This window comes from Loxodonta africana, chromosome 4, assembly GCF_030014295.1.
Source record: "Loxodonta africana isolate mLoxAfr1 chromosome 4, mLoxAfr1.hap2, whole genome shotgun sequence".
Lineage (NCBI taxonomy): Eukaryota > Metazoa > Chordata > Mammalia > Proboscidea > Elephantidae > Loxodonta > Loxodonta africana.
Window position 1 is genome coordinate 183,496,726 of NC_087345.1, and position 23,451 is coordinate 183,520,176.

The 23,451-nt window shown below is 42.1% G+C and overlaps 1 protein-coding gene across 1 annotated transcript; it reads right to left on the minus strand.

The window, feature by feature from the left end:
* Positions 1–727: 727 nt before the first annotated feature.
* KLF6 (KLF transcription factor 6) lies at positions 728–9,324 on the minus strand. Its single transcript, XM_010590607.3, has 4 exons — positions 8,954–9,324; positions 5,565–6,138; positions 3,928–4,051; positions 728–3,422 (listed from the first exon to the last, which is right to left on the minus strand). Exons 1-4 carry the CDS (start codon positions 9,053–9,055, stop codon positions 3,371–3,373), a joined length of 852 nt encoding a protein of 283 aa, XP_010588909.1. The 5' UTR covers positions 9,056–9,324; the 3' UTR covers positions 728–3,370.
* Between the last annotated feature and the right edge of the window lie 14,127 nt (positions 9,325–23,451).

The window sequence follows — 23,451 nt, forward strand, 5'->3', positions numbered from 1 at the left end:
TGAAAACTGCTGGAGGAGTAACAGAGAAAGGGATGAGATGGAGTTTCTCATTGTGTGGCTGCCTCTGATGGACTTCTCTAGTTTGAGTGACAGGAAGATAATAAACAGCAAGCATTTTCTTGCTGTGGCCCAAAGCCTGGCTGTTGTTTTTGTCAGTCTTTGGAGAAGAGATGTTTAATGCATTTCCTTGAGAGCCATGCATGTCAGACTCCTTTCCCTCTGGATTCTAGGACTGGGCTGGGGGTATGTTGAGAGGAAGAGCTACCTGACACAGGCAAACAGCTGGCTCGGTGTCACACAGCAGCTGTTTCCCAGGTGATTAGTCCAGCAGGAATTTGTCTCCACAACCCCCCCAAAAGCAACCAGACTCAAGATGCTGATAAGAATTCTTTTATGTTATTCCCATAAAAAATACATTCATACAGAAATATAACAATCTTGCAAAAAACAATTTCAAATAAAATCTTGTAAAACAAAATTTTACAAAAATCTTACAAAGATTCTTTAGATAACAGGGTGCTTCCAAAAAAAAGAAAAAAAAAAAAAACAAAACAAAACAAAGAAATTTCACTAATAGAAATTTTTTTTTTTTTAATTTCAAGCAAAAAGTTTCTGCTTGATTGAGGCTCAGTTATCACCTGAACAGAATGTACTTGCTTATTATGAAAATTACAGGGATTGACATACATGGCACCCAGCCCCACCCATTCAAACAACTCTGATGCTATTTCGTAAGTGAGACAGACAAGCCAGTGCAAGTTTTGTTTTTTTTTTTTTTCCTTTTGTTTACCTTCTTGCTTCATGGAATTGTTATGGCGAAGCACACAGCATGCCAAAAAAGGAGTTTTCCAAAACCCAGCAAATCAAATGCCTGGATTTGGAATTGCCAAAAGAAAAGTGCATTTTCCCCCTAAGTGAAATGGAATGAGTTATTTAGGTCAATGTATACCTTCGACCAGATAAAAAACCAGTATTGGGAGCTTTAATCATTGCTCGTTTCCAGGAAGATCAAACAAAATACCAGCACAGCCAGACTCATATATGTGTATATATATATATGTGTGTGTATATATATATATATAAAGATCCACACCCACAAGCCAACAGCTGGATGAAATACCAGCTGCCCATGCTGCGGTATGCCAATCTGGGGAAATTACTCGTTTCAAAAACTGGGAGACTCTACATGCTGGAAAAAAATAGCTTCATCTGCATAAAAAGTGTTCTAAAAAAGAATCCCTGTAATTAGCTTACTGTTAGGTTAGATCTTCTAATAAGGCTGAAATTCAAAATCAAAACCTTAGTGTGTTTGAGTCCAACTAGTGTGCCGGTATTCTGTCTGTGCCATTTTTAATGGCCAAAGGTATCCTATTCCAGACATGCCCATGATGATAACACCAAAGTCAACAGCCTGGAATAGATGTTAAGCCAAAAACGTCTTCAGCAAATCATTAAAGGTAAAGCCGCTATAAAAATTATAGTTTTCATTTTACCTCCTTTATGGCCATTTTGAAATATTCACAGGCTGTGGAATTTTCTAGCTAAACATTCTAGTTTCTCCTTAAAAAAAATATTTATATATTATCTATATATATATTTATATATATACACACATACACATACTATACACACAAATATACATACACAAGAATTCCGCCCACTTTTTACAAAAAGTAGTATACTTTCTGTATTGCCAACAGATAACTAGATAGATATGTGAAACTTGTGCCTTTGAAGCAAATATTTAAGCATTGTTTTTTTTTTTTTTATACTTCTGTATCTTTAATATGTGTGCAAATGGTACATATTAAATACAGCTGGGTGTGTTTTCTATACAATTGTTGTGCAAGGTCTGTGTGACAGTCTCACGGTGGCAGAGTTGGTCAGATTTTTCCACTATGACATGTTTTCCGTTGTAACAGTGACAGTCATGTTGGCTAAAATATCAAACAAATACTGACATGTCAAGGGAGTTCTCATCTCTCTATTTGTCTTTGTGAAGGAGGACCTTAAAAGGATTTTTTTTTTTTCTGTATTATACATTGATACAGTACAATGCCAGGTGAGAAAAGAGCCTTAATTAAGCATGCATCACCCATACCCCTGTATAAGACCCCCGCACATAAGGGGTCACTTGCATAAGGCACCATTATTAAGGTCAACAGTGCATTAACAGCTAAAACACCAGAAATTAGTCCTCGAGGCATAAATAAGAGAAACTTAGCTGCATGAGAAAAACAGTTTCTAAGCTTTTAGTGGTTTCATCCACCCAACTGAGGAAAATTTTAGGTTCTTCATCTAATGTAACATTAGACCAGCAATTCCCAACCTGGCTTCCTGATACCCCAACACGGGTCCGATTTCTTCAAATGGCATCACAAAATTCTCCAAAAAGATAATTCAAATTCACAATCATGTAAAAAATAATTCTAGGCTACGCAACACCTTTCTGGAAGGGCAGTGTTACAAAATTGAAAGGGGAAACAAAATTTGTGTATTGCCAGGCCAAGATGGCTAGGAATCACCGTATCAGACAAATTCAATCTTAGCTGCTCATTAACTGGAATCAGAATTGCAGTCCTGATTGAAAATGGAAAAGCATCAAGTTCCCCAGAACCATGCATTACTTTTGTATTATAAGGAGAAGTTATAATTGTGTTATATCTGTAAATACACAGCTTATACAATGGATTACAAATGAGCTCTGTAGCAAGTAAAACAAGCTACTTGACACATTGCACGTTCAATAGCTGCACCAGACACCAAAAGCTCCTCTCACACCAGAGAGGGGCTCCCCCTCCCCACACCCACTCGCCACTCAGGGGTCCTGACTGCCCAACCCCGCCCTCCATATTTGTCCTTCTTTTTTTGTGTTTTTTGTTTTTTTCTAAGGTGCAGATACCACCCTCCCCACCCCCCACCCCGGAAATGATTGGTGGTCATCTCATCTCATGGTATACTTCTTACACACAAAACATACAAACTCCTTTTTTTCTGTCTCTTGTAGTTCCACTACCACAAGGAAAAAAAGTTGGCCTCATCATACAATCAGTAATAGATCCTCAACATACAGTCAACCCACCCATTAACATTCTCAGTGCACATGCTCACGGCAAAGGCTTAGGAGCCACTCAGAAGGTTAGGTACCAGTGACGAGTCCAGGATCACCCAAACATCATGCACCATGGTTGCTATGCCGCTTCTTACATGACCTTTAGCCCTCGATAGACCTTCCAAGGAGAGGTCCTGGAGGCAACTGGGTAGGGCGCAAAATGGCATGCTTTGGCTGGAACACGCATCCCTCCCTCCTTCCAAGGCTGGGTCTCAGCCTTGACGCCTTTTAGCCCACAGCATTCGCCTCTCTGCTCTCTCAGAGGTGTCTCTTCATGTGAAGGGCCAGGTGATCAGACCTGGAGAAACACCTGCAAGAGGATGTAAGAATGCAGGAAGTTAGGTGGACATGGCTCACTTTGCTTTAGGGCTAACTGCCTCACTTCCCTGTATGACCAACCCTTACTCCCCATTGAAAAGAAAGCTGGGAGTCTTCTCTGATTCATCACAAAGTGTTTCAGGGACAGGAAATTTCAATTTAGGAATTAGAAATTAAAGAAGGTCTTAAACCAGCAGTTGCTGGGTCCTTAGGAGAACATGAATCTTCAAATGTTGAAACTGTTGAAGGGCAATCTTCAAAAAGTTTTTAGAAGAGATTATTTTATTCCCATGCACATGTGGTACAATACCTCCTAATTTGGAAAACTTGTGTATCTGACTTAAAAAAAAAAAAAAAGTCTTAGATTTGAAAAAGAAAGGTCAATCAAGTACAGGGGGGAAAGCCTGCCTTTCAACCTTCACTACATGTCTTCTACTCTGGTTATCGTACAGCTGTGTACCTACGCCTCTCTGCGAGCTCAGACCTTACTCACATACCTGTCACAGTGAGAACACTTAAAAGGCTTGGCACCAGTGTGCTTTCTGAAGTGTCTGGTTAACTCATCACTTCTTGCAAAGCGCCACTCGCATCCTTCCCATGAGCATCTGTAAGGCTTTTCTCCTACAAAGAAAGCACATGACACATTCACCATGACTTCACTGAAACCAAACAGTGAGGGGATCTGGGTATCACAACAACAGTGGGTAAGCAGCAGTATGCAAATCAATTCATTTACAAGTTCCAGGTCTGAGAGGCCCCCAGAATTCATTCCACACTTGAGTAAAGGTCCTATCTCATGGTAGTAGGGTGACCAACAGGAGCTCCTTCCTGACCTGGCCTCAGTTCTCTAAGTGCTGTAGTAGTGACCCCAGGTTTGGCAAAAGCCACGTTACTGCAATCAAAGTGAACTCATAAGAATGACAATTACTCAGATGGGTGAAATACTTCCGAGGTGATGCGTCAGCCTGCTGGAACAACAACCTTGTCAAGGGCATGGTTTTATTGCTTTCTCCATGGAAACTGTTTCTCTCAAGTACTTATTTTCTTCCTTACTCACTTCCCTGTGGAATGAGTCTTTGTACATTTCTACATTTCTGGGACTTTCTACATTTCTCCAAAACTGGAGCTATGAGTTTCCATGAAACCCCACTCCAAGGGCTTCGAATTACTTTCTAAATGGCAATCAAATGACCAAATGAATTTTTTTTCCGAGTCAAATTACAAATATAAATTTAATAAAAGTGCCACCAGAGAATATAAAAAATTTCAAAAACCAATCATAGAATGTGACGTTGGGACAGACACTGGCCTGGTTTTCAGAATCCCCAGGTCCTAATCTCAGCTCTGCCATCAACCTGTGTGGCCCTGACTTGATCCCATGGGGATCTACTTTCATTATTTGTAAGACAAGAGTCTGAATGAGTTGACCTCTGACATCCTTCCCAACTCTAAAATTTCTGTGGTTCTTAACCAGCTATCCTGGAGACTGCCATGGTATTTTAAAATTGAACTTATCGATGTTGTAGTAATCCGTTAAGATTGCCTTATAAGTGGAATTAAAAAACAAAGGCTGCATGCACAGAGAAATTCTCAATAAAGAGCCCCTGATCAATACTGCTTCTTGCAGCGTACGTCAGGTCAGTCCTGCTCAGCCCTCGAACTCACTGTAAACAGAGGCGAGCGCCACATCACCTACAAACTGTCTCTCCTGACCCCTTGAGTTTCAGTTCAGAAAAATTAATGACACCTCACGATAACATTATCCGTGGAAAATGGCTGCACGGGTAAAATAAGCCCCTAATAAGCTGGATTGCTGGGGAGGGTGGAAGGTATGAGTGTAGATGGAGAATATGATTTAGCTTCTTGTTTGTTTAATCTGCAAGTGTTAACCATTCATCCAGCACAAATGTCCAGTCTTTAAGATTCTACTCTATACTCCAAAAAGATCCAGTTCCTTTGTGGAAAGAATGAGGAAGTGAGGCTGTGAATACTGGGAAGGCTCTGCTGTGACGGCATCATTCAGAGCTCTGGGCTCTCACCCAGGGCTTGTGGAATTCAATGACACGCCACCACCACCGCTGGGGTATTCAGCCCCTGCGGTCCCGACCCCTTGGGTACACAAGAGGTTACTGACCTGTATGAGTGCGCTGGTGTGCTTTCAAATGGGAGCTTTTGGTGTAAACTTTTCTGCAGCCATTGAAGTGGCACCGATGGACTCTCCTCCTGCCATCCGGGGAGGCGTCGCCACTGCCCTTGTCACCAGGCTTTCCCACAGTCCCACTACGAATTTTACCCGGGGAATGCAATTCCCCGGGTATACAATTCCACAGCTGAGAAGGTTCTCTGCTCAGTTCTGGAGAAGAAGGAGGAGTGGAAGTGACTGAGGAGCTCAGGTTTCCTGAACTGACTAAAACTTCGCCTATCGGGTCGGAGGTAAACTTAGTAGTGGGTGAAAGTTCTTCCGAGCTATCAGATGATTCGCTGCTGACATCCGAATTCAAGCTGTTGGTCTCCAAATTGTAACTCAAACTCGGGCTGATGAGAGTGTCCTCTTGAGGACTAGAAGAAATCTTCAGTTCAGATTCCTCCTTTTTCTCTCGAGCCAGAATGATTTTGGTCCACAGATCTTCCTGGCTGTCAAATTTGATTTCTGATGCTGATACGTAGCAGGGTTCGCTCTGGAGATAACGTTCCAATTCCAGGCAGGTCTGTGGAAAAGAAGCCAAAAAAAAGGGACGTGAGGGTTACAACTGCTGAAAATGGAACCCGGAGCAAATTTGCAAGCACATGCAGGAATGAAAGAACAAATGGGCTGTTGTGGGGCCACTGCGGGTGGAAAACCTTTTATAATTAAGGATAGCTGTCTTTCTCCAAGTTAGAAGAAATTTGTTTCTAGGAATTACGGGTAAGGATTCAAAAGAAAAAAAACAGAGGGTGAGACCTCCCTCGGCTTTTCAAATACTGGACTCACGACCAAAATGAGTGATGCTCTCTGAGCCAGTTTTTGTTATAGTTACCAGTGTTGACGTTTCTAATGAGTTTCCCGTAAACCACACAAAGAAAGCCAGCCGCACACACATTCACCCCCAACAGGTTTAACCAGATTATCTGACATTCTCAAGAACCATCTTTATTAAAGAAAGTCAAAGCCATTCACCCTTCACGTGCTGACACATATTCATACCACAGGACAGAAAGACAGCCCTGCACACAATGTGGTCTGACAGACTCCCTTGAAACAGAGCTGACAGCACAATACAACACTGGCACAAGACAGCAGCTAGCTGACAATCTGTACTCAGGGACATCAGTGGAGGGCAGATAAACCACCCATTTCCTGTAGATCAGAGACCTAAGAGGCTTTCAAAGGATGCCATTTCCAAGTGCAGGGCCATGCACAACCACCAAACTTTAATGACTTCTACAGTGGTCAGAGAAAAACAAGGCACTCTAACAGCAAGAGTGGAGAAATCATTCCAGAATGGCCATATGCTATTGTAAAGGATGTAAAAGGGGAAATTACTCCATGGCCCTGCTGGGAGTCCCACAATGAACAAGAACTTTATCTACTGGCCAAGAGTACAACTGCATGAGTCATCACTCTATTTCTTTCACGCAATGCCAAAGGAGACTTCCTTTTGAAATTCTGACCAAAGGCCAAGAAACTACTCGGTTCAAATATACATGCAGTGAGTCATGTAGAGAGTGGGCCCCCTCCCCAGCCCCCACAACCAACCTTTCAAGAAGCTACAACTGCCGAGATCAGCATCCCCTCTCCCCACCATTTCAAACTTTCTAGCCACTGGAAAAGAAAAATGGTAGGAAACATTTTAGGATTAAATGACTTCTTCCCTCATTTCCACCAGGATTAGTTGCCTGTATGTCCATATAAGGTTGTCTACACGACTGGCAATTCCACACATGTAAATGTCTACAACAAACTCTGCCCTTCTAAGCAAATCATTTTCAGGACAGATAACCTTCCTGGCTTTCAGCACAACCTACCCAAAGAGCTCACTCTTCGCGGTGTGCCCTCTCATAATATCGTCGGTATTATTCCCCCTTCCTCACTAGTCACATATCAAGTGTGAGCAAGCAAGGGGGAGAAAAAATAATTGTTTTCTCTTTACACCTCAAATTAGACATTGGAGTTGCAACGCACGCTAACGTATTCTGAAAAGAGACAGCAATATATTTTATCGATGTTCCATAGAAAAAGGAAAGGACATTTATTGAGATCTTGTTAAACTTTAATAATCTGGCTAATTTAAAATCTCCATTATGTAGTGAGCATTAGGGACCAGAAGGAAGCTCTCAGTGAGTTTAAATGCCTCTGAAGGCAACCAGGAGCCAAGTCTGGCTGTTTGCCCAAATCCCAAATGCCTGAAGGAAACTACTTAGATCAATTTCAATCACGTACTATGGAGCGGCTTCTTTGGGGAGGAAAAAGGGGGGAGGGGAAGGGTAAGTAAGGCAGGAGGGGATTGTGAACAATTAAGCAGGCATGTGAAGGCTGCAACACTTCGCATTTCATCTGCCTTCAAAGCTCTCCAGGCTTTGAAACTACCAGAATGTATCTGAGCTGGTAATTCACTTGGTGACAAAAAGCAAACAGCACAAAACACACCAAACCCTCCTTATATCTTTTTAAAGACAATGGGACAAGTGTCAGGGTGCCTCTCCCCTCCAGCAATCCTACAGATTCAAAGAGGTTAAGAATTTAAGTTTCTTAAATTTCCAACGCCCAAAAATCCAGTTCTGCTAAAATGCCGGAAACCGAGGTTCTTCCCAAACTAAGACTTGAAGCAATTAGGGCAGGCTCATTGTCATATGATTGACAAGTCACTGGTTGTGCAAACATTTTTTTTTTTTTCTGGTCAACAAGAGAAGCAGGTAAGAAAAATAAGGCCAGATTTTGGCAAATCTTAGGGATTCCGACAAGGGAAAAGAAATTGGAAATGACATAGGAAAAAAGAGCCGATGTCTTTTTTCACTGGCAAAATTTTAAATTTAAAACGCACATGTACAAACACCAAAACAAAAACAAAATCCCTTAAAAAAAAAAAATCCCTTGCCAGTAAACGCAAGTTCATATGACAAGATCCAGCTGTGGAGTCTGGACCAGGTACAGGCACAAAACTTCTGCCAACGGCTCGCTCGGTACGGGATCGAGCGACAGCAAGGCTGGAGTTTGGCGTTCCACTCCGGTGGTTGCTGTTTAGAAGATCCAAAACGGCAAAAACACTCCGGGGACGAAGAATCGTCGCCCCGCTTTACTTAAATGACAACTCCGCTTCAGGTTGTAAAAGCCGTTTCAAGCGCCTTCGGAACCAGAGGCATTACAACTAAATTTAAAACCTAATTACCTTCATTTTAAAAATTACCCAAACAATAAAAAAATAAATAATACACCTCCAATCACACACAATCTTAATTTTTTCCTCCATCCACTCCTCCCTCGGTGTACCGGGACACTGGGCATTTTTTTAACTCAGCGCCTTGTATATCAAAATCCCTATTTACCTGTTGCCAATATTCTTCCAGGGACGGTAAAGCTGAGAAGTAACCCGTTTCATGCACAATCTGGAGTTCCTGGAAGATGCTGCACATTGGGAGTACATCCATGTCGGGTTGGAAAATAAAGTCAATTCTGTTGTAAAAATAGGGAGGTGTGTGGTCTGTAGTCAGAGAGATGGAAAACTCTCTCCCGAAATCACAAGAGTCAATTCCTGCAGAGGAGGTGAAAGTTTCATGCAAACTCAATTGCACAGCAATTAGACGCCTCAAATTCGGATTCTCCTGGATCACCGAGACTTGCTCAGGAACCTACACAATATTTGCAAACACTGAACTGACTGCAAACGTAACCCCTGCAAAACTTCCCTATTCAAAGCTCTTCTGCCAGCCTCTCCCCCCTCCCTCCTCCTCCTCCTTCTGCCTTGGCTCCCCCCACTTCTGCCCTCCCCCCACGTGACTAGCTCTGCGCTGGCTCTACCCGCAGCCCAATCACGACGTACCCATCCTGGAAGTTGAACACCTATGATGTCAGCTTCGACCAATCGCCGGCTGCAATACACAGCTGCCCCGCCTGGCGTGACCGAGCCTCTCCATCACAACCTTTACTATTGGCTGAATTCGAAATTTCTCCGGGTCTGATTGGTAGGCGGGTTCGAAGGCTATTTTTAGCAACGTATATAAGGCGCGGGCTCCCGAGCTGCTGGAGTCGGTACTGTGTGGTAGCGCTGCCGAGCAGGCGTACACTGCTGCCCGCGGCCGCTGCGAGCGTGGCTGAGCCACCGCCGACGGGGAGAAAGCGGCGGCCGCCCCGAATTGCGGGAGAGCCCCCGGGGCTCCGTCGCTTTTATCCCTCCGAGTCCTCCCCAGTCCCCATCACACAGCTACCGCGGTAGCGCTAGTTCCCGAAAAATCACCTCCCGGGCCGAGCCTCCCCGTCGGCTCCCCGGCGCGCCTCGGAGCGCTCCGTGAGCGGAGGGTGCGGGGCGTGCGGTTGGCCCGCGCGCTTCACCCGTGGCCTACCGGGGCCCTTCCCGCGCGGGGCTCGGCGCTTCCGCGGGCTCGCGGGCTCCCCTAGGGCCGCCGCGGGGTAACAGCAGCGGCCGGCGCCGGGCGTCCCGAGCCGTGTGCGCCCGCCCTGCGGCCCGCGGCCCCGGCGGCTCCGAGCGCGCGGCCTAGGGGCCCTCCTGCCCGCGGGCCCACGCTCCTCGGCCCGGGACCTTACGAAGTCAAAGGCTGGGAAGGAGCCGCGGGGAAAGCACAGGGGAGGCAGGAAATTAAGCAGGGAGCCCCGGGCGTCCCGAGCGGCGGTGGAGGGGTCTCGGGACTGGAACAGATTGTGTATGAGGGGGCCAAAAAATGGGACGGGAGCTGCGGACCAGGGGAGTGTAAAAAAATCTCCTTTTGAAAGTCCCTCTAAAATGCTAAGCTGACACCGGGGTTTTCCTGCAGTGAACACAGCCCCACACCTGGGCGAGCCGGCTCGTGCGGCCCCGGAGCCGTCGGAGCCCAGTTTATTTGCATAACCTGGGAGAGGAGGCGGTGAGCAGGCTTGGGCAACGTGTTGGCAAAAGAGACCAAACAACTCGTAAGGCTAATTTTTGGCCTGCCAACCTTCGTGGTGGATTTTAAAATACATTTCTGGTTTTACACTGATTCTGCGGGAATCGATTTCGCCTTTAAAAAAGAAACGACATATCACCTGGCACTCAGACTCTGGCTCCTGGACTAGAACAGCAATAGCACCACCTGAGCGGGGCGGGGGGCCGCAACTGTGTTTTAACAAGCTCTCCAGGTGATTCGGACGCAGACTAAAGTTTGAGAATCACTGACCTGTAACTTCAAATGTCCTTTTACTTGTTAGGCACCTATGTACAATTCTCATTGTATGAAAATGGAGAGTATGCTTCTAATTGGGAGAGACCTGTTTATCTTGTAGAGCAGCAATCTCAGAGGACACCCACCGAGGTTAACAACTAGGCTTTTCCCACGAATGTGTAAACAATTTCAATTAGGTTGAAGGCAGTGTATATTTTTCATCTAAATTATCTCCTAAAATACACCATAATGTTGGTTTTGAAGAAAAATATCAAGAACATGAAGAGTGTGCCCTTTTAAGTTCAAAATGGAAAACTGAATTATAGCTGCTATTATAATTTGGTAGTGCAAACCGTTAAGTGCTCCATTGTTAGAAGGCTGGAGATTCATACTCACCCAGGTGCACCTCGGTAGTAAGGTCTGGCAAACTGCCCCTGAAAGGTCACAGCCTTGAAAACCCTATGGAGCACAGTTTTTCTCTCACACATGAGGTTCTCATGAGTACCAACAATTATAATTTTTCTTGAAAATTTTTTATTGTATTTAGATGAAGGATCACAGAGCAAACTATTTTCTCGTTAAACAATGCATGTATTGTTTTGTAACATTGGTTGCCAGCCATAAGAAATGTCAGCACTCTTCCCTTGTCAACCTTGGGTTCCCCATTACCAGCTTTACTGTCCTCTCCTGCTTTCTAGTCCTTACCTCTGGGCTGGTGTGCCCATTTAGCCTCTGTTTTTTGTTTGTTTGTTTTAATTTTTATTGTGCTTTAAGTGAAAGTTTACAAACCAAGTCAGTCTCTCATACAAAAACTAATTATACACCTTGCTATATATATATATATATACTCCTAGTTGCCCTCCCTCTAATGAGGCAGCACACTCCTTCCCTCAACTCTCTCTTTTCGTGTCCATTCGGCCAGTTTCCGACCCCCTCTGCCCTCTTATCACTTCTCCAGACAGGAGCTGCCCACATAGTCTCATGTGTCTACTTGATCCAAGAAGCTCACTCTTCACCAGTATCATTTTCTATCCCATAGTCCAGTCCAATCCCTGTCTGAAGAGAATGGCTTTGGGAGTTGTTCCTGTCTTAGGCTAACAGAAGGTCTGGGGACTATGACCTCTGGGGTCCTGCTTGTCTCAGTCAGACCATTAAGTCTGGTCTTTTTACAAGAATTTGAGGTCTGCATCCCACTGCTCTCCTGCTTCCTCAGGGGTTCTCTGTTGTGTTCCCTGTCAGGGCAGTCCTACCTTATAGCCGGGCACCATGTAGTTCTTCTGGTCTCAGGCTGACGGAGTCTCTGGCTTACGTGGCCCTTTCTGTCTCTTGGGCTCATAATTACCTTGTGTGTCTTTGGTGTTCTTCATTCTCCTTTGCTCCAGGTGGGTTGAGACCAATTGATGCATCTTAGATGGTCACTTGCTAAAGTTTAAGACCCCAGACGCCACTCTCCAAAGTGGGATGCAGAATGTAGTCTTGTTTTGTTTTATGGGCCTGTCTAATCTTGGGCTAAAGGGTGAACCTCAGGAGTGACTTAATTACTGAGCTATATAGGTGTCCCGAGGCCATAGTCTCAGAGTTTTTTCAGTCTCTGTCAGACCAGTAAGTCTGGTCTCTCTTTTCTTTTCTTTTTTTGTGAGTTAGAATTTTTTCTACGTTTTTCTCCAGCTCTTTCCAGGATTATTCTATTGTGATCCTTGTCAGAGCAGTCAGTGGTGGTAGCTGGGCACCATCTAGTTGTGCTGGACTCAGTCTGGTGGATGCTGTAGTAGTTGTGATCCATTAGTCTTTTGGAATAAACTTTCCCTTGTATCTTTGGTTTTCCTCGTTCTCCCTGGCTCCAGATGACTGCACACAAGCTTTTAAGACGCCAGAGTCTACTCACCAAAGTGGAATGTTGAACATTTTCTTTATAAACTATGTTATGTCAGTTGAGCTAGATGTTCCGCAAGACCATGGTCCCCACAGCCCTCAACCCAGTAATTTGGTCCCTCAACAATTAAAATTTTTATTTCAAGATATAGCTTTCTGCACATAGTTTTAAAACCTGTTTTAAAAGAATGGTGTATGTAAAAGAATTTTGAGAGGATTTTATGTATTAGATTTTGAAAGATTTTAGAAGAGTATGCCATGACTATGACCCAGTAGGATTCTGGGCAGAAAACTTTGGGAGCCAAAACTTTTCAAAGGTCATAGTTTTTTTTGTAGTTAATGTATATAGGCTGTGAGAATGACCCAAAATGAAGCAATAACAATTATCACTAGAGTATATTCATCATATTTTACCTCAGAGACAAGGAGGCATGACTAGCCTTCCATAAAAAAAAAAAAAAAAAGAGGATATATATGGTGACAGGGTCACAGAAAGCCAGAGTTGGTCATAACAGCATGATGTAAGAAGATGGGCCTTAAACTCCAGTTTCTAGTACTTACTACATTTGTTGGCTTGGCCATGTTATTTAAATAGCAGATAAAAATGTCTATTAGAATCAGTTTGCTAAAATTAAAAGATGATACGGCATATTCAAATTCTTGTTTTGTGACAAATAGTCATTCAATAATTTGAAAACAATACTCACTCAACATTTGTTGACCTCTGACTTCGCTCTTGTATTTATTTTATAACACTACCTCCTCCCCTGTTTTCAGTTTTTGTTCTTGTTTGCTTGTTTTCAACAGATGAATGAACTCAGACAGTGAAATGAAATCACCTCTGCAGGTCACATTGCAAATTAGAGGCAAAGTTGGATCTAAAGTTAGGTCCAGTGGCTTCAAAAGAGCTTCCCTCTATTACAGCACACTGAAGATTCTTGCTCTCCCCCGGGCCACTTCTCACTCGTCCAGTTCATGGAGAGAAAATAATAAACTTCAGTTTGCTTGATGCTTGTTCTCTGCACAGCTCCATCTGCTCATGTCTTCTCTTGGTTGTCTGTACCACCATCTTCAGAGGGTCAGGGCCAGCATTCTGGATGGCTGCCCCTGGCTCATTTCCACATTCCTCGACGATGTGTCTGACACTTATTTTCTCTCTTGCAGCCCCATGTCATTTCCTCACAACCTGACCTGCTGTCTTCTTTCCTGCCCCACTCTCTTTTCTTAAATTCTCATACTTCATTAATAGTATACCCATTTACTTTTATTTTATAGCCCTAGGATTTTTTTTTTTTTTTTTTTTTGCTGCATCTAGAAAAAAAAAATCTGTTATTTAAAATAAAGTTTACATTTTAAATCCAATTTTAAACAATGATTTTGACATATTGGTTTTGAGCGAGTCCAATCTACCTTTTCTTCTAGATAATTCAAGAGGGCTCTTAAGAGGAATCTCATTATTGGAGAGTTCCAATAATGTCCCAAATTATATTGGCAGAAAATGCTCCAACTGTTGGGCAAGAAGCCATTTTTTTCCCCCGTTTGTTTGTTGTTAAATTTTGTTCTGGGTGTCATTGCCAATTTACTGCCTATCCTAGAGAAAGCTGATTCACCTTTCATTTCACCTATTTCTTAAGTTGTTATGTAAAATATCATTGCTAATAAACTGTAAAATGTAATTGTTAAGAACGTGTTTTGGAATCTTTAGATGATAGATACTATGCAGGTGTAAAATGATCATTTTTATGTATTACCTCATTTGTCATAACTTGCAAATAGGTCATGTTGCAGGTCTGGCACCTGGAAAAAAAGACAAAGAAAGAAAAGGAAATGGATAAGACGATCTTCAGGCTGCAGGTAGCTTTAAGAAATTCTTAGCCAGACTGGTAAGTTTCTGAGCAGAGATCCATCATTAAGAGGAGTTCCTCACTGAGCAGAAATGACCTAGCTCTAGTATCTCTCCAGGATGGACAGCACAATGAATCAGAGCAAAAGGTGCCGCAAGTGAAGTCTGTCAGCCAATGATGCGCCTTACCTTGCAACTAAGAGAGCTAAGTGGTGACCTATGGCTGCAACGTATACCATATTTATGTATTAGGAAACTTAGTTTTGTAAGGTGTCTGTCATGGATTGAATTATCTCCCCCCATAAATGTGTGTATTAACTTGGTTAGGCCATGATTCCCAGTATTGTGTGGTTGTCCTCCATTTTGTGATTGTAATTTTATGTTGAGAGGATTAGGGTGGGATTGTAACACCACCCTTACTCAGGTCACCTCCCTGATACAAAGTAAAGGGAGTTTCCGTGGGGTATGGCCTGCACCACCTTTCATCTCTCCAGAGATAAAAGGAAAGTGAAGCAAGCAAAAAGTTGGGGGCCTCATACCATCAAGAAAGCAGCACTGGGAGCAGAGTATGTCCTTTGGACCCAGGGTCCCTGTGCCTGAGAAGCTCCTCGACCAGGGGAAGGTTGAGAACAAGGACTTTCCACCAGAGCCAACAGAGAGAAAGCCTTACCCTGGAGCTGACACCTTGAATTTGGACTTTTAGTCTACTTTACTGTGAGGAAATAAATTTCTCTTTGTTAAAGCCATCCATTTGTGGTATTTCTGTTATAGCAGCACTATGTGACTGAGACAGTGTCCATTCTTTGCAAATTGATCTATGTATTCCACACCTTTGCAAGTCAAAATCCCAGCAGACTTTTTTGTTGAAATTTCCATGATGATTTTAAAATTTATAGGAAATGCTAAGGAAAGAATATAGGCAAAACAATCTTGCAAATTTACATTTTGAAACATCTGGAAAGATGGAGGGGTTATATTATTTGTTTCAAGTCTTAATATAAAGTGCCATGAATCAAGGCTGTGTGGTATTGTGTAAATATATACAAATAAATCAATGAAACAGAATAGACAGCTCAAAAATACACTCATAGTGTACTTGTACAGTTATTTGATTTTCAAAAGGTGCTAAAGTGATGTAATGGGGTTTTTGAGATTTTGAATATGTGGTTTATTGTTTTTCATTAAATTTTGGAAAAATCTTGGATGCTATCTCTTCAAATATTTCTTGGGCGCCACTCTATTTTCCTCTCCTACTGGGATTCCAGTTACCCATATATTACCCAGCTTGATATGGCCCCACAGATCTTGGATGTTCTCCGTTCTATTTTTCTCACTTTTATTTTTTTTTTCTGTGTTTCATTCTGATCATTTCTATTGCCCTATCTTCAAGTTCACTGATTGTTCCCTTGATTCCATCCTGTCTGCTGAGAGGACCATTGAAGGAATTCTTTAAATGTGATATTGTGTTTTTTATTTCTTACATTTCCATTCCTTTTTTTTTTTTTTTTCCCACAGTTTCTGTCTTTCTGGTGAAATTACTCATTTTTACATTGTTATCAGTTTTGACCAATAGATCCTTTAACCTGTTAACTCTGGTTTTTTTTAAGTCCTTCTCTGATAGTTCCTATATCTTGTTTAACTTTGGGTCCAATTCCATTGATTGTCTCTTAACGATGAGTTGTTTTGCCTTACTTTTTTGTGTTTCTTAATTTTTGATTAAATGCAACATTGTGTTGAGAAGAATACTAGAGGCTGAGGTAAACAGAATTTTCTCCTGAAAATAGACACATCCCTACTTCTCTCTCCCTGTTATTCTAGGGCAGGGGCTGGAAAGCTTTTTTTTTTTTTTTTTCTATAAAGGGACAGTTAGTAAATATTTTAGGCTTTATGGGCCATAGGGTCTCTGTTAAAACTACTCAACCCCACTGCTGTAGCACCAAAGTGCTGAGGCTCCAACTTATGGCAACCTTCTGTATAACAGAGTGAAATGTTGCCGAGTCCTTTGCCATCTTTGTGATCTTTGATGTGTTGGAGCTCATTGTTGTGGCCAGCGTGTCAATCGACCTCCTTGAGGATTTTCCTAACCCTCTACTTTACCAAACATGATGTCCTTTTCTAGGGATTGGTCTTTCCTGATGACATGTCCAAAGTCGGCCAGACAAAGTTTATCCATCCACTCTTCTAAGGAGCATTCCAGTTTTATTTCTTCTAGAAAGCACTAAAGTACATATACAAAATGTAAATATGTAAATGATGGGCATGCCTGAAGTCCAATAAAATCTAATTAACAAAAAGAGACTACAGGCAAATATAGCTGGTCAACGTGTCAACCATAGTTTGCCAACCTTTGATATGACAGTTGAATAAATCTAGTCAATAGTTGAGCTAGTTTTGGATTCTGTTATTGTTATAGTTAGTTACTTTCAGGAGCCCTGGTGGCTCAGTGTCTAAGCACTTGGCTATTAACCAAAAAGTCAGTGGTTCAAACCCACCAGTCTCTCTATGGGAGAAAAGACCTGGCAATTTGCTCTGGTAAGGATTGTTGTGTTGTTGTTAGTTGCCATCAAGTCAGTGCAAACTCATAGCGACCCTATGAACAGCAGAAAGAAACACTGCCCAGTCCTGTGCCATCCTCACAATTGTTGTTATGCTTGAATCCATTGTCATAGCCATTGTGTCAATCCATCCCTTTGAGGGTCTTCCTCTTTTTTGCTGACCCTCTACTTTACCAACCATAATGTCCTTCTCCAGGGACTGATCCCTCCTGATAACATGTCCACGGTACGTGAGACATAGTCTCGTCATCCTTGCTTTGAAGGAGCGTTCTGGCAATACTTCTTCCAAGGCAGATGTGTCCGTTCTTTGGCAGTCCACGGTATATTCAATATTCTTCACCAACACAATTCAAAGGTGTCAATTCTTCCATCTTCCATATTCATTGTCCAGCTTTCACATGCATATGATGCTACCAAAAACACCATGGGTTGGGTCAGGCACACCTTAGTCTTCAAGGTGATGTTTTTCAACACTTTGAAGAGGTATTTTGCAGACCTCTGTAAAGATTATGGACTAGGAAACACTATGGGGCTGTTCTATTCTGTCCTATGGGCTCATTATGAGTCAGAGTTGATTCCATGGCACACAACAGAAACAACATTGTTACTTTCAATTGCACTACATACTTTAAAATTTTCCAGCAGTTGGCTTCTGCTACCTTGCATTTCATATAAAATCTGGGATACCTAAGGTTTTTTTTCTTCTCAGCATTCCTGTTCTATAAAGATCCCTGATTGTGCAGTGGTTATACACTGGCCAGCTAGCTGAAAGATCGGCAGTTAGAACCCACCAGCCACTCTGCAGGAGAAACATGTTGCAGTCTGCTTCTGTAATGATTGCAGCTTTAGAAACCTTATGGGGCAGTTCTACTCTGTCCTATAGGGTCACTGTGAGTTGGAATCAACTCGACGGCAGTGGGTTTGGCTTGTTTTTTTTTGGTTCCTGTTCTATGCTCAAATTTCAGCAATTCCTATGCATATATGGTGGTGGTGGAGCAGGGTGAGCTGGTGGTGGAGGTGTGGATCAGTGGGTTCCTCACACCCTGCAATAGTCTGCTTTGGCTTTTTCCTCAGTGCTAGGCTCCTAGTGAGGGCAGTCTGTGTTCTCACTTTTTATCTAACCATATCTAAGGTAGACCTTATGCTTTTGAGCTTTGAGGATTGGGCTTTTTCAATGTTTCTTCTTCTTCCCCCGTGGAAGCCCAACTTTCTTGATGTGTTGGAGGAAGTGTGTTAGGTGGGAGAGAGTTACCTGCCCCTCTCCCGGCAGGAGAAGACTCCTGGGCCTGAGGGGACTTCCTGATTCTCCTCCAGCATCTTGGAGCTCCTGTTGCATTTCAGAGAAGCATCTGGGGAGGTGGGTGGGTTAGAGTTTCATGCGTCTGCGCCTCTGGGGACTGGAGGGTATCTATCTGCAGTTTTCATTCTCTGTCTGCATGGTCACATTGCCTGTCCTTCTTCTGTCTCGTCTCCCTCTGCCTCCCTTTTATAAGGACAATTGTTAGATTTAGGGCCCACCTAGGTAACCCAGGATGGCCTTCTCAAGATCCTTAACTGTTAACATTTGCAAGATCTCTCTTTCCGAATAAGGGAACATTCGCAGGTTCCAGAGATTTCATGTGGATATCTTTTGAGGGTCCAGTTTTTCGCCAACCACCCTTAGTAAAAAGTATATAAGTTAACTTGTTATATTCAATAGAAGTTAGTAGTAGAATGGGATATGGAATGATTCCACCCATATTTTTCAAGATTGTTAGCAGTAAATACTTTTTATACCATACAGAATATATTAAAATTTTAGAATTTTTTAGACAATATGGTCATTTTTTAGGATTTATTTTAAATTCATTTTCAAAGCTGATATTCATCAATCATTAGACGTGAAAGTCTCAGTATTAACATATCAAAACTTAATAAAATTTGCTATATACCTACAAGGGATGGATACCTGTGTTGCTTTCCTTCAAGAACTCAATTCCTTCAAATTGAGAGCCTGTCTGTCCAAAATGCAGAGCTGGGTACTATGCAAAGGTGAGCAGAGTTCCTGTTCTGTTTCAGAAATATACAAAGAATTCTGTGGACTTGGGAAAATTTCAATATTCCTGGGTCTCAGTTTCTTCATCCATTGGAGAAGAGGTTAGGAATAAGGCCCCCTTTATTCCACATTCCATTTCTGTCAAATATCCAACCTAGAGGAAGGCTGTACCATGCCTTTCAATAAACGTACACAGGCCAGTGGAAAAATTGGAAAGAGAAATTAATTTTGTCAGTTGGAATGGGAAGCTTTATTGAGATAGCAACACGTAAGACTTGAAAGTGGACATAATTTAGTCAGTATTGAGGAATCAGGGCATTCTAAGGTGAAAAGGAGAGGAAGGGCAGACGCAGAGTGAGGATAACTAGAAGGGCACTGGCAAGCTGTCGGGCATGACTCTGAAGCTAAGGGAATGGGAAGATGAGATTGAAGGATATGATTAGAGTTTTTCCTGGAAAATGACTGGCAGTAGTGAAGAAAGAACAGATTGAAGATTGCAAGACCCAGTAGGCAAGAGGTAAGAAGGATCTGAACAATAATGATAAATATTAAACAATGATTATAAGGCAGGCTGAATAGAAACAGAACTGGACAGCATATCATTTCCACTTACTATGCAAAATTCTTTACATGAATTATCTAATTTAATCTTCATGAGCAGCCTACTGTCTTCATTTTAGGTAACGAGGAAACTGAGGAGCAGGAGGTTATATAGCTTGCTTGAAATCACAGCAAAGTCCAAAATCAAACTCACTGCCATCGAGTTGATTCTGACTCTGAGGGACTCTACAGGACACAGTAGAACTGCCCCGTAGGGTTTCTAAGGGCTTAATCTTTATAGGAGCATATTGCCACATCTTTTTCCTACAGAGAGGCCAGTGGGTTCGAACCACCGACTTTTCGGTTAACAGCCAAGCGCTTAACCTCTATGCTACCAGGGCCCCCCAAGCTAGTAATAATACAAAGTAATAATGTATGTTTGGGATTACAACCGTCTGAGATAAAGGCTATTATCATTCTTGTATTTCAAGGTAAAAACCAAAAAAAACCAAACCCAGTGCCGTCGAGTCGATTCCTACTCATAGTCGCCAAGCTTTTGGTTAGCAGCCATAGCACTTAACCACTACGCCACCAGGGTTTCCATTTTAAGGTAAAAAAAAAAAAAAAATTGTAAGGAGAGGTTAAATAACTTGCCTGAAGTCACGTGACTATGAATGGCAGAACCAGGGCTGGGACTGGGGATAATTGCTCCAGAGCTGACACCACCATCTATGCAGCCTCTAGAATGTAATAGAGCTGTGATTTGAATCTCAGCAGTCTAACCCCATAGTTCATAGTCATAACCACTGTGTTAGTTTTCTTGGGCTCCCATAACAAAATACCACAAATTGGGTGGCTTAAAACTACAGAAATGTATTCTCTCACAGTTCTGGAAGCCAGAAGTTGAAGTCAGAGTGCCTTGCAGCTATGATTTCTCTGAAGGCTTTAGGGCAGGAACTTTCCTTGTCTCTTCCAGCTTCTGGTGGTTGCTGGCAATCCTTGGCATTCTTCGGCTTGTAGTGGCATCTCTCAGATTTCTGCCTCCATCCTCACATGCTGTCTTCCTTCTGTGCCTGTGTCTCCATTTCCATATCTTCCTCTCCTTTCTTTTATAAAGACAGTAGTTGTTGGATTTAAGGACTACCCTAATCCAGTATGACCTTGTCTTAACTTGATTCCATCTGCAAAGATACTATTTGCAAATAATGTCATATTCACCAAAGGTTAGGCTTTGAACATATCTTTTGGAGGGACACAATTCAACCCACAACAACCACTATGTTATATGATTGGGGTGATGGGAAGCAGAAAGACAAGATTGCAGAATGGTTTCTGAGGAAAAATCAACAGGATTGGGAAACAGGAAAATGAGGTAAATTGTACTCCAGTTCCGAGTCCTGTGAACTGCAGAGTCTCTTGGCAGTTTTCTGGAGAATGTAATTAACTGTGGGGCCTGCAACATAGCGTTTATTGTTTTATTGTGCTGTCACACCTGGTTGCCCTTGAGGACAGAGGTCTCCATCTGACAGGGATGTTGGCACTAGGCCCACTTGCAGACATGGTTATATACACCTAAAATGCTATTGCTCCCTTTATGTCCTTCCTGATTTAGTCAGCCAAATGTGCTGTGTCCTTCACTTACCCTAGAGCCCTATGTACCTGTCCTCCTGCTTGTCCTTTGAGACTCAGCTCAAAAGATTGTCCCCTAGAAGCCTTCCCTACATACCTACTCAAAGTTTTATACATCTCAACTTTCTGAATATTTCTCTTTGTGTGCCAATCACACTATACTGTAATTGTTTCATACACTTTTCTCTTCCCAATCGTGTGTGAGCCTCTTAAAGTGAAGGACTGAGTTATATCTCCACATCCCAATGCTGCTATGGGGGATGCACAGGTGAACCACAGTTTATGGCCTGAATCAGAAATGTAACTCAATTAGCTTCCTGCCAATTGACCTTTGGAAGGCAAACTTTCTGAGTCCTTGCCTGTCTGGAAATCTATTGTTGTCTTGTATTACTGCTATCTGCGCATTCTTATCTTCTTTACTGGACTGCCAGTTTCTATGAAGCAGTAACTGAGTCTTCGATCATTCTTCTTACCTCTGCAAATTTCAGCAGACACTCATTTTAAAAGAATTTTCTAAAGGAAGGGGTGTTGCCTCCTGCTGTGTAAGGTAGTCGGTAAAAATTAAGATTCACAACTAGAGCTTAACAGAAAGCAAAAAGGAAAGGGAGGACTGCCAAAGACTAATGTTTGACAAATTTGGTGTACATCCAAAGCTGTCATTGAGTATTAAATTGTTAAAAAAAAAAAAAAAAAAAATTGAAGAAAAAATTACAGTTTATTAAAAGAATTGAAGGTTGGCAGTAGCAAGTAAGTTTAGCCTGCCCTTGTAAATTAAATGTTATGTTTTTTGGTGATTATCTTTAATCTTATTTTTATCTACTATGTTCTAGTTAAAAGTGAGCTACCACTAATGCCTTCTAAAAATTTCATAATCACTAAAAATTTCCCAAGAAAATAAAATGTTGTAGGAGGGAAGTGGTATAGATGATATTGAGGTATTGAGCACCTGTAAATATGTAATACACTCTTTAAATAAACAAATAATTCCTATAGGGACTTTCTTTAGCATAATGCCTATGCCTCCTTTTAATGCTACAGATACTCATGGCTTATTGGTCTGGAGACAAGAGTGTTCTTATACTTTTTCCATAATTGGTGTTTAGTGTAATGCCTAGAACCTACTAGTTGCTCAGTAAATACCTACTGAATGAATGAATCCATGAATGATTGTATACATGAGTAAGGGATTTATGAGTAGGTTAAAAATGAAACTTCAAAGTATTTTCTATTTTGGTAAATGAAGATAAAATTGGATCTTTAATCCAGTCCATTAACGATTTTCACTTTTACTTCTCTTTTGTACCTTTGTAGAAATTAAAATAAATAAGGTCATGGCCTATTTTACTTTGTACCCTAAATTGTTGCACCAAGAAATAAATATATGGGTTGTACTCCTGAGTAAGTGCATATCTGTGGAATAAATTATATGCTAATTCATATATAGAGAAAATTTATATTTTTTTTATGGTGGAGAAATCAAAGAAAGAAAAAATATTATGAACTGTTGAACAGGGTAATCCTCTAGATTACAAATATCCAATCAAAGCATGTTTTGCTATAACCTTAATGAAGATGCACAAAGGTTAATCCTGGACTCTGTACCACACTTTGTGAACTCCACTTTCTCTTTCTCTTTTTTTCTATTCCTTTGTTTTTCTGGAGCACATCCTACAGTAAATTCCTATGAAATGTGTGGAAGGTCAACTTTCTGAGTCTTTAACTGTCCATAATTTTTTTAATCTGAGAGAGGCAGAGTCACTATGGTGCTATAGACAGAAGCACCACACTGTCCCTCCATACCAAAGACCTGAAAAACTAAGTAAAACAGAGACAAACATCAATCCTGGAACCCTAAGTGTCAAATGAAGAGATAAAGAACTCAACCAAGCACCAAATAGAATAAGAACCTGACAGAACAGAGAGTGAGGGGAGATACGAGCAGAGACCCCCTATGAGCTAACACAGCACCAATAGGCCATCTTGGACTTCCGTCAGAGATCAGCAGGCAGGGAATACGGGAAAGCAGCTTTCCAGAGCTCCCAGCAGGAGACAGAACACCCAGTAACCAGTGATACACGCTTTCCTGCCTCTCACCTTTCGTCCTCCTGCTCAGCCTCTGCCACTTCACAGTGGGCTGAGTGACCTCAGCTTGGGAGGTGCTGGCTCTGTGCCACTTGGATTCGCCCTGCCCACACCGGCCAGCTCCTTCCGTGCC

Bases quoted from the DNA above. Each gene is read 5' to 3' on its own strand.
- KLF6 (XM_010590607.3), bottom strand. From the start codon at position 9,055: ATGGATGTACTCCCAATGTGCAGCATCTTCCAGGAACTCCAGATTGTG. The intron at 4,052-5,564 runs GTCAGTAACCTC...CTTTCTTTGTAG, and splicing joins ACACCAGCGCACTCATACAG to GAGAAAAGCCTTACAGATGC. The intron at 3,423-3,927 runs GTATGTGAGTAA...ATCCTCTTGCAG, and splicing joins AAGTGTTCTCACTGTGACAG to GTGTTTCTCCAGGTCTGATC.